The sequence below is a fragment of the Gymnodraco acuticeps genome, unplaced genomic scaffold (genome assembly GCF_902827175.1).
Source record: "Gymnodraco acuticeps unplaced genomic scaffold, fGymAcu1.1, whole genome shotgun sequence".
NCBI lineage: Eukaryota > Metazoa > Chordata > Actinopteri > Perciformes > Bathydraconidae > Gymnodraco > Gymnodraco acuticeps.
In genome coordinates, this window is record NW_022990271.1 from 8,008,037 (window position 1) to 8,021,103 (window position 13,067).

General features: G+C 39.2%; 2 protein-coding genes across 2 annotated transcripts; one reads left to right on the plus strand and one right to left on the minus strand.

The window, feature by feature from the left end:
* The first annotated feature begins 1,025 nt into the window (after positions 1 to 1,025).
* Positions 1,026 to 6,565, plus strand: hdc (histidine decarboxylase). The gene is made up of 12 exons (XM_034221058.1): positions 1,026 to 1,104; positions 1,254 to 1,426; positions 1,511 to 1,624; positions 2,113 to 2,235; positions 2,336 to 2,473; positions 2,747 to 2,890; positions 4,350 to 4,416; positions 4,537 to 4,699; positions 4,939 to 5,029; positions 5,117 to 5,215; positions 5,370 to 5,471; positions 5,743 to 6,565. Exons 1-12 carry the CDS (start codon positions 1,077 to 1,079, stop codon positions 6,508 to 6,510), a joined length of 2,010 nt encoding a protein of 669 aa, XP_034076949.1. The 5' UTR covers positions 1,026 to 1,076; the 3' UTR covers positions 6,511 to 6,565.
* Positions 4,759 to 12,654, minus strand: LOC117549289 (very long-chain acyl-CoA synthetase-like). Its single transcript, XM_034221059.1, has 10 exons — positions 11,985 to 12,654; positions 9,820 to 10,029; positions 9,533 to 9,691; positions 9,214 to 9,338; positions 8,841 to 9,035; positions 8,490 to 8,580; positions 8,214 to 8,412; positions 7,545 to 7,642; positions 7,131 to 7,261; positions 4,759 to 7,049 (listed from the first exon to the last, which is right to left on the minus strand). The coding sequence occupies exons 1-10, from the start codon at positions 12,463 to 12,465 to the stop codon at positions 6,876 to 6,878; spliced, it is 1,863 nt and encodes a 620-aa protein (XP_034076950.1). The 5' UTR covers positions 12,466 to 12,654; the 3' UTR covers positions 4,759 to 6,875.
* Positions 12,655 to 13,067: the final 413 nt, after the last annotated feature.

Here is a 13,067-nt window from a genome sequence, read left to right on the forward strand (position 1 = left end):
AATGTTCTAGTGTTGAAGTTCTAGTCTAAGTTGATATTATTGTATGGGATAACAGGTTTGAAATGGCTATAAACATCCTGCTCCTTTAATAGTTGAGTTAAATGAGTTGATTGCCTCTCATAATAAGTCATCAAGCTCTCTCTGAAAAACACTGATGTGTGCTTGGTGTATTTGAAATTGTGATTGGATTTGCACCGCTTATTGGCTTCCCCAAATAACTAGATGAGAGCAAGTCCAAGTGGAGCACAATGCACAGCAAACAGCAGAGTGTGTGAACAGTCCAGGTGCGGCTCAGGCTTTTGTCAGAGTTGAAAAGGCAGCGATAAGCTGCGACACAGATGGTTTTCCCACATCATCCCCTTTTACTCATTCATAGATTATTTCCTTTGTAATTTCCCCTATGATAGACCTTTATTTGTTTGTGAAAAGTCATCAAACAATAGATATATCACTTTCCTTTAATAGTCATCTTTTGTAATGTGGTAAGGCGAGATGCGAGGAGGAAACAGCCGAGAATCTCAATTGTGCCAGTTGAGAGAGCGTACAATTGATCCACTACATGGGCAATGATGCATCAGTGGGCCTTTTCACAATGTAATACATAAAGGGATAAAAAAACTGTACGTTATAATTGTCTTAAATTCAAGAACTATTTGCAAATATGTTAGATATATTTTAAACATTATTTTGATGTTCAGGGTTATAGTATGGAACAATGGGAGTTCATAATCTATATGTACTTTAATATTGCACAATAAACAAGTACACTGATCCATATTTTTCTATTTGTTAGAGGTACAGAGGGATTGATTAAATTATACCGTTGATAATATTATCCTATTAAACTTAATACAGTATAATCTCACAATGATCTGCATAAGGAAATCATTTCCACCAGCAGAGGGTAAATATTTGGTGCAAATGTAGGGTTCAAATGCGTCACCACTTCGGGGCGTGCTCTTCACAACAGGACCTATATAGTTCTGTGATCTCTGCCACAAGATACACAAAGCATCATTGCAGACAGCTGTTTCACACAACAAATATAACCAAAAAGCTCTCATCTGAAAATAATAATGCAGCCTGAAGAATACAATCGCAGAGGTAATGATAGCTTTCATTTCATTGTAATGACTTGTTTTGTTGTGATGTTATATCTCACTGAAAATAATGATTAGCAAACAATAGTCAGAATAAATATGTATTTCACTAGAAGTATCCTTGCAGCTGTTAAAGTGTCTGTTTCTGACCAGGTAAGGAGCTGGTGGACTACATCACACAGTATCTGGGCTCCATCAGGGAGAGGAGGGTGATTCCAGATGTGAAGCTGGGCTACATGAGGGAGCTTCTTCCTGATACTGCGCCTGAGGAGCCGGAGGACTGGGAGAGCATCTTCAAGGATGTCGAGAAAGTCATCATGCCAGGAGTAAGTTCCTGCTGTCAAACATTATCATATCAGAAGTCAGAAACGATGTCTCTGAAGCAAGGTCTGTCTCCTCTTCTCCCTCAGGTGGTTCACTGGCAGAGCCCTCATATGCACGCCTACTACCCCAGTCTGACCTCATGGCCCTCCATGCTTGGGGACATGCTGGCCGATGCCATTAACTGTGTTGGATTCACCTGGGTAAGGCAACAACTCACCTTCTACACTACCTCAAAACAACTAAGAAAACATAACTACATTCACGTTTTTCAATGGGTTATATAATAATCATATACAGTATATGGATAGATATGGTGATACACAATGAGGTTTCTTAATTGGTAATAACAATCAAATACTAACTTATACCCCAGTGTAGTTAAAGCAAACTATTATCTTAATGTGATTAATCTGTATTTGCATGCATTATTTTAGCTTGAAACTGTTTCATTTCAGACTAAAGTTCTTAGAAACTTTTCATTTGTAATTTTTTTTTAAATCAGTAGTTTACATAATAGGCTTTACCATGTGATTATTTTATATAGGCTATTTAATTACAGGAAAACATGCTATATCTATATCGTGATGTGTCTCTACATATAGGAAATAACTAGGCATAGAAGATGTTTTCCAAATAGCCCAGCTCTGATTGAAGACATACAATAGAGTTTGTTGCTGGTTTTGAACAGGCATCCAGCCCAGCATGTACTGAGTTGGAAATGAATGTGATGGACTGGTTGTGTAAAGCACTGGGACTCCCCTCCTTCTTCCTGCATTACCATCCTGACAGCAGAGGTGGAGGCATACTGCAGGTTTGAGAATACCCTGATCTGATTTTATTCAAACGCCAAACTTGAAAGTATTCTCTGCAGTAACTTTTTAAGTCTCTCTTCTGCCTGAACCTCCTGTTAGAGCACAGTCAGTGAGAGCACACTGGTCACTCTTCTGGCAGCCAGGAAAGACAAAATGTTGCAGCTGCGTCCTGACCTCGAGCAGGACGTGGACGACTCGGTGCTAAATTCAAGACTAGTGGCCTACGCTTCAGATCAGGTCAGTGTCCGTTTTTTCACCTCACCTGCTACTGCGGCAGGTCACTGAACGTTTTTACCGGCTCTCTCTGAAACCTATATTTAATCGTCTTTGAATTGTAAACACGGTGGTATCTGACACATAATGTGAGATATGGAATGTATTGTCTAACCTTAATCCCTCATTATTTTGAATTCAAGAATTTAATTGAATAACAAGTTACTTTTCCTTAATTCAAGTAGAAATCTGTCTGCCACGGTGGAAGGTGACCTGAAATGTTTACTGCTTTTATAGGCTCATTCCTCGGTTGAGAAGGCAGGTCTGATCTCTCTGGTGAAGATCAGGTTTCTTCCCACTGATGATCAGTTGTCTCTGAGAGGAGACACTTTGAAACAAGCCATACAGGAAGACAGGAGGATGGGACTGGTCCCTTTCATGGTACGTAGACTGAAGGATGGGTGGGCATCATGGGGTGTTTAGGTGGAGATTTACAGTGTTTACTAAATAATGTTTACCCCGATGACATTTTGTACAGTATGTTTAGGAATACTGACAACTATAAGGGCTTGATTGTATATAGAGTTGCTTTAACTATCTAGACTAATGTGTCAGTCATGGGCAGTGTTGTGCTAGTTACTGAAAACCAGTAACTAGTTTCCATTACTAGTTACTTCATTTCAAAAGTAACTCAGTTACTTTACTGATTACTTACACCAAAAAGTAATGCGTTACTGTGAAAAGTAACGTTTTTGTTACTTAAAAAAAGGGCTCCCATTAATGCCCTTATAGCCTTCATTTCAGTACTGCTATTGCATTGGAGAATAATACAATCTGTTGATCAACTTGACATGCATTATATGCAATCTGGATTGCATCGATATTAGCTGGCTTTCCATTTTTGTATATTCTTTCTCCAGGTAGTTGGAAAAAGTTTTCCGTCCCATATGCCGTGTGCCGCCCGGACATGGTATCATGCTAACTAGCTCCCTGAAAGCGGGTGACTCCACTGTAGCAATAGCCTGCATGTGTTCTACAACATACCGTGCAATGGCTTTATCGACTTTTCCCTGTCTAGCAGTCCCTTGGTTAAAATCCAGCCGCTGTTGCTTAGGTGGAGGTGGAGTGGCGTCGGCTGAGTCTCTGTGGTCTTAGCTACTAGCTTCGTCCCAGCATGTTGTTTTTGCATTTGTTTTAAGAGATTTGAATTACTGATTTGGGCAGTAGATAGACTCTTTGACCCGCCAAGACACAACTTACATTTAACTAAAACGTTCTTTTCTTTGTGCTCGACAAAAGTGAAATAGTGAGAATATCTCCAGGTGGAGAAACTAGACTTGAGCTCCGCCGCCGCCATGATAGTCTTGTTAGTAAACAACAAAAACACGCCCACAGCCCGTCTCCGCATGTGACACAGGAAGTATCTAAATACATTTACTCAAGTACTGTACTTAAGTACAGTTCTCATCTCTGTTCGCCTGGCTGTTGACTATATAAAAAAAACTAACGGAGTAACGCACCATGTAGTAACGGTAACTGAGTTACTGAATGTAAAAAGTAATGCGTTAGACTAGAGTACTAGTTACTGTAACGCGTTAGTCCCAACACTGGTCATGGGACATTTAAAATAACAGCTACTTTTATTTTTTAAATATATTTAGCTAAAACACTTAGATATATTTACTTAGCTAGAATTTTGATAGAAGGACTTCTAGTATTAAAATAGATCTGTGGATTTATGTATTGAAACCTACCAATATCAAGTGGTATTCTTAAAACATAATTATGTACAATTTGGTTTGATAAAAACCTAGGTTTGTGTTTAAAATAGTTCAAATACAAAAAAAACTGACATTTAAACTTTCATCTTATTGGTGGTTTTGTTTTCTCCTGTGTTCAGCTGTGTGCAACTTTGGGAACTACAGGAGTGTGTGCCTTTGACAATCTGTCTGAACTTGGACCAGTCTGTACGTCTTCAAATTCACTCCTAATAATATCTGTATAAAAAAATGTCTGTAAAGTCCAAACATTGAGTTGTCTTTTTGAGGTGCGCGTGGACAGTACTTGTATTTTAATCTCTTCTACAGGTGCAGAAGAGGGAGTGTGGCTCCATGTTGATGCCGCGTACGCTGGCTCGGCATACTTCTGTCCTGAGCTGCGCTGGTCCCTGGAGGGCATTGATCTCGCTGACTCCTTTGTCTTCAACCCTTCCAAGTGGATGATGGTTCACTTTGACTGCACAGCTTTCTGGTGAGTAAGCATGCTTAATACTTGTCTCAGCTCTTCAGAAATAATGGATAAAAAGCATGTTCTTTGTTGGATAATTCGTTTTTATTTTCTATAGTAATAGTAAGTGCAAAAGCCCAAATAAGAATCCACTTAATAGTACATTTAATTCAAACTATATATGATAGATTAAAAAAAAACAATTAATACTAAGTGAAGGATGCTTGTTTATTTGTTAATATGGTTTTACCTTGTTTTCTCAGGGTAAAAGATAAATATAAGCTCCAACAGACGTTCACTGTTGACCCTGTTTATCTCAGACATGAAAACTCACAGGCAGCCACAGACTTCATGGTAACATACTGTCTTGTATCACCTAATTACATTTTTATTTATTATAGTGAATCATTTCATATAAGGAAACCTTATCTTTCTGTTCAGAATTGGCAAATTCCCCTCAGCCGACGTTTCCGTTCTCTGAAACTTTGGTTTGTTATGCGCTCCTTTGGCCTGAAAAACCTCCAGGCTCATATCAGACATGTAAGTGGCACTCAGTTATTTTAATGCAAATTATTGAAGGAATTAATATCCAATGTAATCAGATTATGAACATGTATGAAATACTAGGACATCCCAAAGCTTTAATTTGTCTTTAAATGATAGGATTTACATGTATATTTCTGTATTGCATCAGGGGATTGAAATGGCGAAGCTTTTGGAGTCTCACATTAGGAGTGACCCACATTTCGAAGTTCCCGCTGAGAGGCACCTTGGCCTGGTGGTGTTCTGCCTAAAAGTAGGTGGCACAGATTTAAATTGTCTATGCAGTAAACTTTGTTAAGCAACATGTCTTTGACTAGCTAATCATTGTTGAAAGTAACATCTCATATAAAGGTCAGTTCATTTATAAGGAAATAAAGTTTTTCAAGAGCATGCTAGTTAAGGTGAGAGCAATAAAGGAGATCATTAAAAGTGGTAACCTTGAAATGATTTCCTCTAAATGTTTGAGTTTAGTTGAGAGGTTTTTTTTTTGTTGGCATTTGACATTTATGTATTTTTTATGCTAGGGGGGAAATGCTTTGACACAAGAGCTGCTGAGGAGACTGACGCGGTCAGGCACCATGTACCTGATCCCTGCAGACATTAACACCAAGCGCATCATCAGATTCACGGTGACCTCGCAGTTCACCACCGCAGAGGACATCCTTAAAGACTGGAGCATCATCTCCAAAACAGCTTCCACTCTCCTGGCTGAGACTCAGGCTCTGAACAATGCAGACCAACCAAAATCAGGGAGAGATGAGGTGATGGACGAATACCTCGACTCTGACATGCGGTCTGAGGGGAGCGAGGATGCTGTCTCCTGTCTTGAAAAGGCTGAGGTGGAGCTGTGGATTGACAAGGCCTGGAACAGATCCAGGAGACCAATGCGCTCTCTCAGCTGCAGCAGCGAGCCTCTGCCTTACACTTGCAGGGGGCCACTGTCTGGCTACGACTTTGATACAAGGCCTAGTCTTAAAGATGATGCAGGCGCCCTCCCTAGCACGCCATCAACAGCAGGATCTGGTCCTATGTTTAAGATTACAGAGGTGCCTTCAAATCTCATGGGTAAAAAGGTCCTAAAAAAGCTGACAAAGTTCTACAGCGTGCCCAGTTTCTGCAACCAGTGGGTGCAGTGTGGCCCGCACCAGCTCTGCTGCCCTGTAAAGGTTTCACAGACAACTCAAAAAAACGTATCCTCCACCTGCAGAAGAATTAACTGTATGTCTTCTTCTCCTGTTGCTAACACTGCCCCCTCTACCAATCCACTGGAAACCACCACTAAGCTCCTATAATGATCATAAAAGCAGTACAGTAGATTAGATACAGACAGTAATTCTGCTGTATTGAGCAATTTACTAGCCGGGTGCTGTGCCAGCACTTTCAGTTCATGGCAAATCTAAGATCACTGTATAACCATGTCAATGATTTGGGATTGCTTTGCTCAGTACAATCATGTTTTTAATTTTCAAACTAAATTAAATCCCTTAAAAATATTTCAGTACACAATGTTCCCTTCAAGTAGCTCGTGAAATGTGCTGTACCTAAATGTTCAATGTGAATGCCATTTATCATTATTTGACATCCAGTATCACTTCAAATCTCAAAATCAAATGTATTATTTTGAGGTTCACAATCCAACAATAAACACTGAACTCATTCAGAGCCTGATTTTTCCATCTGTGATGGAGTTGAATATCTGCTGAGTCATGGGTACATAGTTGTTGTTGTCCTCCAGGTAGAACAGAGGGTCACTGATGGCATCCGGGTCAAAGCCCTCCTGTCCCAGCTTCACCTTCATTTGCTTAAACGTCCCAGTAACTACCACTGCATCCTGCCAGACAAACAGAGACATATTCAGACGAATCCATGAATTGTTATGTGTTATAAACGTATTCAGCAAGACTTTCCTTACCTGCAAGCGAACGAAGCGGGGTCTTGCGTAGCTGGGGAGGTAGTTTTTGACGTGTTGATAGACAGCTTTGGTGTCAAAGTCCATGTTTTCTTTGAGCTTCACTGCTGCCATTCCAACTCGTCCCTCGTGTCCTTAAAAGTGAAGTAGAAAGTCAAATGACAACTTTAACAGGAGAAGATTATAAATTTCTCTCCGTTTTATACAAGCACTTAATGGAAACTTAATTCTCTGGATAAAATTACAAAAATTGTGTATGATTATTAGACATGTGAAATTCTATATAAATATAAATAGTCTAATGAATACACAATCAAACACATTTAATGATCAGATGCAAGGCTTTAACTAACATTTAGTTTTTAGGAGTTACAGATTTTCAGCACCATAAATCCTTACTAACAAAGTGATTCTTACCTGGCACCTTCACACCATAGACATTAGCCTCCTCGACAAAGTCCAACATCAGCAAATGATCGGCCACCTCTGTCGTTGCTACATTTTCGCCTTTCCACCTTTATTCAGGGTCAATAAAACAGACAGTAAATGCATAACTTAACTGCTATGTTTTCATTTAGCACTGAAAAGTTGGTCATAATTAGCAAACAAACACAGAATTATAAAATTATAATTCAATAATGATTCTGAGATTATATTAGCTAAATTAAATGCTTTATAAATCTTGAATATAATCCAATGTAATGTTGTGTCTACATCTTTAATTCAGTTTGCAGAGGTAAAATGTAAAAGTTATTATATAATAGTTGGGTTTTCTCTGGAAGTTTTTCCTTGTACGATGTGAGGGTCTAAGGACAGAGGGTGTCGTATTGTCATACTGATATTCTGTACACACTGTGAAGACCACTGAGACAAATGTAACATTTGTGATATTGGGCTATATAAATAAACATTGATTGATTGATAGTTATTTTCCAACTAATTGACCAAGTCAAACGCAGAATGAGTTTGTGAACCTTTTAGGGAGTGACATGGTCTACAAATGTCAACACATCTATTTGTTATCTAAAGCTGTTCCTAGATGTTTCATTACTCGCTCAGCTCATCAACTTTGTTCAAATCACTCACCTGAAAGTATCTCCAATTCGGTCTTGAAAGAAGACAAATCCCTCCTTGTCTATCTTTAGAAGGTCACCACTGTTAAAGTAGAGGTCTCCCTTCACAAACACATCTCTTAGCTTCTTCTTCTCTGTCTGCTGATGGTTCTTGGCATAGCCACTGAAAGGAGCTCTTTCTTCGATCTTCCCCACAAACAACCCGGTCTCTCCTGTAAGAAGCACATGATGTTTATTAGTAAGAGCTAGATTTCAAGACTCATATTTGGGGGGGGGGGGGGTTTCTGACCTTTGGGGACTTCAATACAAAATCCCTTGGAATTTTTGACGGGCTCCTCTTTCTCCGTGTCATACTTTATGAGGGCGTACTTATTTCCCATCTAAAATTCAATTGGAGAATAAAACGTGAGAAAGAATAAAGTAGTAGTTATATAAAGAATCTTATCTTCTAACATTTTAATTCATACTGCATCTCTCTCTCTATATAATATATAGAGAGAGAGATGCAGCTGCAATAGCATATATATATATATATTATATATATATATATATGCTATTGCAGCTGCATGTTCATCGCATGGCGTAAAATGTTAACCCACAAAATATTACTGAAAACCTATTAGCATTAGCAACTTCTTACTTTGTGGAGAAAATGCTCTTTGCCAATAGCTCCAACTTTGCCACAGTAGTTGACAAAGCCAAGATTTCCTTCAGTCGCTCCGTAGCATTCACAGATACAAATGTCCCCAAATCGCTGCAGGAAATCCTCCCAGGTGTCGCTCCTTAACCCGTTCCCCAGGGCCAGTCGGACCTTGTGATCTTTATCATTGTCTCGCTAGAGGAGAGCAAGAGGCGAGACAAGAATAAGAGACCTCACATTGTGTTGTTTTGTTTGGTTTTGAGTACATGAAAATATCGAATAAAACTATCAAGGCTGCTAATGAATGTATGTGCTATATTGTTGTAATGTGTTAAAACAACATGACCATATGTGACATTACACAGGGGTTTACCTTAGGTGTGTTGCAGAGGTAGCGCATAATTTCTCCTATGTACTGAATAACTGTCACGTTGTACTTCCTACAGTCGTTCCAGAAGTTGGAGGCAGAGAACTTACGTTTTAATACAACCGTGATGCCTGCAAATGAAGGCACAGATTTAAGCGACACAAAATAAAGTCACAGTTAGAGCTAAGAAAGTGTTTTTGACCTTGAGGACCTTGAAATACGAATATAGTTGGACACTACTAGTCCATATCACTTGTTTAGCCTTGACTAAACAATCAGCATGCACCCTGTGAATCATTGGTAGGTTTATGATCTCGTGAATGACCTCGTTCTATGGCTCCACAAAGCCCCATCACAAATCCAGAAGTGTGGTAAAGAGGCAGGCACACGAAGAGGACATCGTCTGAGCGGACAGCAGCAATGGACTGGAGAAAGGTTGACCTCCATAGCCTCTCGTGGTTGATAATAGCTGCCTTGGGAAGTCCTGAGAGAAAACGCCATTAGAAGCAGACGCAGCCATTTTTTATTGTCCTATCTCTGCAGCTCAAGGTCTTCAGACTAGAAAAACAATCACAGATTAGAAGGGAAGGTCAGATGAGCCTGTCAGATTACCTGTGGTTCCTGAGGTGTAGATGTAGAGTGCGGGACTCTTAATGTTAACGTTGGCCCTCAGCTGAGGTGACAGAGGCTGGTCTGAGGCCTGCTGAACTTTATCAGAGAGGCTTTCAATGCCCTCCACCTCACAGTGCTCACTGAGGATAAACACACGGACACCCTGCTCGGTCAAGGTGGGTAACACCTCTTCTACAGCCTGTTTCAAGTCTGAGAGAGACAAAACAGAACAAGGAAGTTCAGACTTCATGGAGGTCAGTGCTGATACAATAAACATGGTGAATCAATCATTACAGATCATGGGAATTAAGCCTAGAAAGTCAAAGCCGAGTCCAATAAATGAATTGACAAACAAGATATTGCAGTATAGAAATGCAAACTAGTTTTGAGGCAAATTAGAGTAGTTTGTTCACCAGAAAGAAGGGAGGAATAGATTTTTTTTTTTTTTTAATGGTAAATGTTTGTTATGGAATGCATTTTTTTCAGATTACATTTTTCAAATGTAAGGGTTCCATTTAAAAATTGTTATTTTCGTGTTATGGATTTCTTTTTAAAATAATTCAATTCAATTAGTGTCCCAAATATCAATATCAGCATCATCCCTTTAAAAATCCGCAATATCTCTAGATAAACGTATAGCCTGTGCCATGCACAGAAAATACCTATTTTTTTAACCCTTGTGTTATCTTCACATTTTGCACCCTTTGGTAATGTTCGGGTCAAATTGACACGGGACATATTTCAGGGTTTAAAAAAAATACAGAACTAAATTCAACATGCACAATTCCTTATAGTCTTTAACTCATTCCCCAACAATATAAATGAAATATATGATTAGTTTTTTATTTTTATTTTCAAATTTAACAATGGAAGTGTCCATCGTTTTTTGTGTTAAAAATGTAATTTATGTTAAAAAAAGAATACACTGTAATAAAAACTAGGTTTACATTTTGCTCATGCTTTTCTAGGACAAATGTAAATGAAACATTTTTTCATTAATGTTTATTATTTTTAATCTGTCATATAATAATCAAAGCCCTGAAGGAAATAAAGCAATTTATCAGCAATTGGAACACAAGAACCACACATCCAAAAGTATTTGGCAGTGAAATATAGAGGGAATGAAACATCCATATAAATTACATAGAACAGATATAAACACAAAGCAAATAAAAACAATTAACAGTCACTATTCATAAAATACAGTATATCCGAAAAATATATTGATGAAGTGACGCTGCAGGACATCATGTGAGTCAATGGGCAGGTCCGTTTAGGAAACACATGATGTACAGAACTTCTTCGTGTGTATAGCACAGATGTACTTGTTGCAGTTGCTGCATGTAGTCTGTGTCTTGGAGTCCTTTGAGGGTCCACAGACCTCACAGCTGGCTGTGGGGGTCTTCCAGAAGCTGACTGTGGGGGTCTTCTTGCGGCTGGCTGTGGGGGTCTTCCAGCAGCTGGCTATGAGTCAAGTTCATCTTCCAATTTGCTGTCAAATTCTGAGTTTACCTCCACATCTTCAGAAATGTATTCCTGTTCCACTTCACCGTGTTATTCTAATGCATTCCACTCACTCTCATCCATTATTAGCTCCAAGGCTCTGAGCAGAATATATTTTGGCCATTTTGTTGGTAGATAATTGTAGTTCTGCACTACACTGTTACTACACTGAGGTTATGTCTCTGTTTAGTCCCTCCTCCGGCGTGCAGGTGCGAGGGGGACAGTGCGAGAAAATATAAAATGTTTATACATTTCTGGAAGATCTAAAATGTTTATAATGTTCTAGGATAGTTTTGTGTACACACTACAAAGGGTAAAGATCAAGAGAAAACAGGATCAAACAGCTTCTCAATGCATACAATTGTGTGTGTGTGTGTGCGTGTGTGTGTCTTTAGTTTGTGTGTTTCTCTCTGTCTGTAAAAATAAAAACAATTCCACATGTCCTTCACAATAAATAAGCCCCGGCCATTGAGTTTCAGGTTGAACGAAAATATCCTTATATTTTTTTTTATTCATTGAAAATGGAAATCGGGTCAATTTGACCCGAACACCACACAAGGGTTAAAGTAATATTGTTGGTAGTCTCTACGTTTTAACAAAAAATATTAAGAGTGGGAGGTATGGAATCACAAATAAATGCAGTAAATCCGAAATCAACTTACCGGCACCAGCCACCAGGAACTTGGCGTCACAGCAGGAGAAGCAGTGCACCAGAGACTTGGATCTGATGTTGCAGTTCAGTAAAGAAGATATGCATCCCAACTTGGTAAGAGCGAGCCAGAGCCACACAAAGTGAGGCTCATTTCCCAGGAAGAGGGCCACCGTGTCCCCCTCCTTCAGGCCGGCGTGGGTGGACAGCGCTCGCGCCACTTTGTTGCTCTCTTTGTCGGCTTGGCTGTACGTGTACGAGCTTTCCTCGAAAATAATGAACTTCTTATGCGGATGTTTCGCCACTTTGTCCAGAAACCCGTCCAGCATACTGTAACACGGCTTCCGCTTCTTAATTGTGTAAAGGCTTATAGCAATTTTAATTGAAGAAATGGCGAAACTCAAATCTTGAAAAAAATAACGAGTTTTCAGGCGAGGCAATAACACCAACAGTGCCAAACCTGCCAGAGCCGTGTATAAAATATATGTTATCATTGTTAGTCAGAACAAAAATGTCAGCCTGGCTGTATTAAGAGTTTAAACTCTCAGCAGCACACAACAAAAAACTGAATGTAGTCAGACCTTTACTGAGTCGACGCACCGAACTTTGACCAATGTTAACTAGGGGAGTAACTCAAGGCTTCATGGGTGGAAAACACTTCTCCTTCCGCAGATATCGAAATGTATCAGATTTAAATAGTCATTTTTTAAAATGCGTTTACTGCTCCTCCCTCCTCAAATCAGTTTATTGTGTAATCATTCTGCTGTGGAACAAAATTCCCTGCAAATATTTGGTTTCCAAAGTATTGTTGCCAATAATGGTTCATTTAGGATCAGCAACTAGTTGGGAACAAAGTGAACCCTGATATAGAACGTGTTTGTCAGATGTTCAGTAAAACATAACATTAGTCAACATTCTTCTGTCCAAATGACCCTAGAATGACCTTTTGTCAAATTTAAAAACAGCATGGTTTCTAAGGTTTACGCCTGTTACTTATCTTACAAGCCGATGATGTGTCATCATTAAGTCATGTTATGTCAACATAAATTAGAGTAAAAACGGTGAGTGACACTTTTTAAACTTACCATAACTGACA

Coding starts and splice junctions, on each gene's coding strand:
- LOC117549289 (XM_034221059.1), bottom strand. CDS start 12,465: ATGATAACATATATTTTATACACGGCTCTGGCAGGTTTGGCACTGTTG. Junction 8,413..8,489: donor TTGTATTGAAGTCCCCAAAG/GTCAGAAACCCC, acceptor TGCTTCTTACAG/GAGAGACCGGGTTGTTTGTG. Junction 7,050..7,130: donor CCCGCTTCGTTCGCTTGCAG/GTAAGGAAAGTC, acceptor TTTGTCTGGCAG/GATGCAGTGGTAGTTACTGG.
- hdc (XM_034221058.1), top strand. CDS start 1,077: ATGCAGCCTGAAGAATACAATCGCAGAG. Junction 4,700..4,938: donor TTTGACTGCACAGCTTTCTG/GTGAGTAAGCAT, acceptor TTGTTTTCTCAG/GGTAAAAGATAAATATAAGC. Junction 5,216..5,369: donor TCCAGGCTCATATCAGACAT/GTAAGTGGCACT, acceptor GTATTGCATCAG/GGGATTGAAATGGCGAAGCT.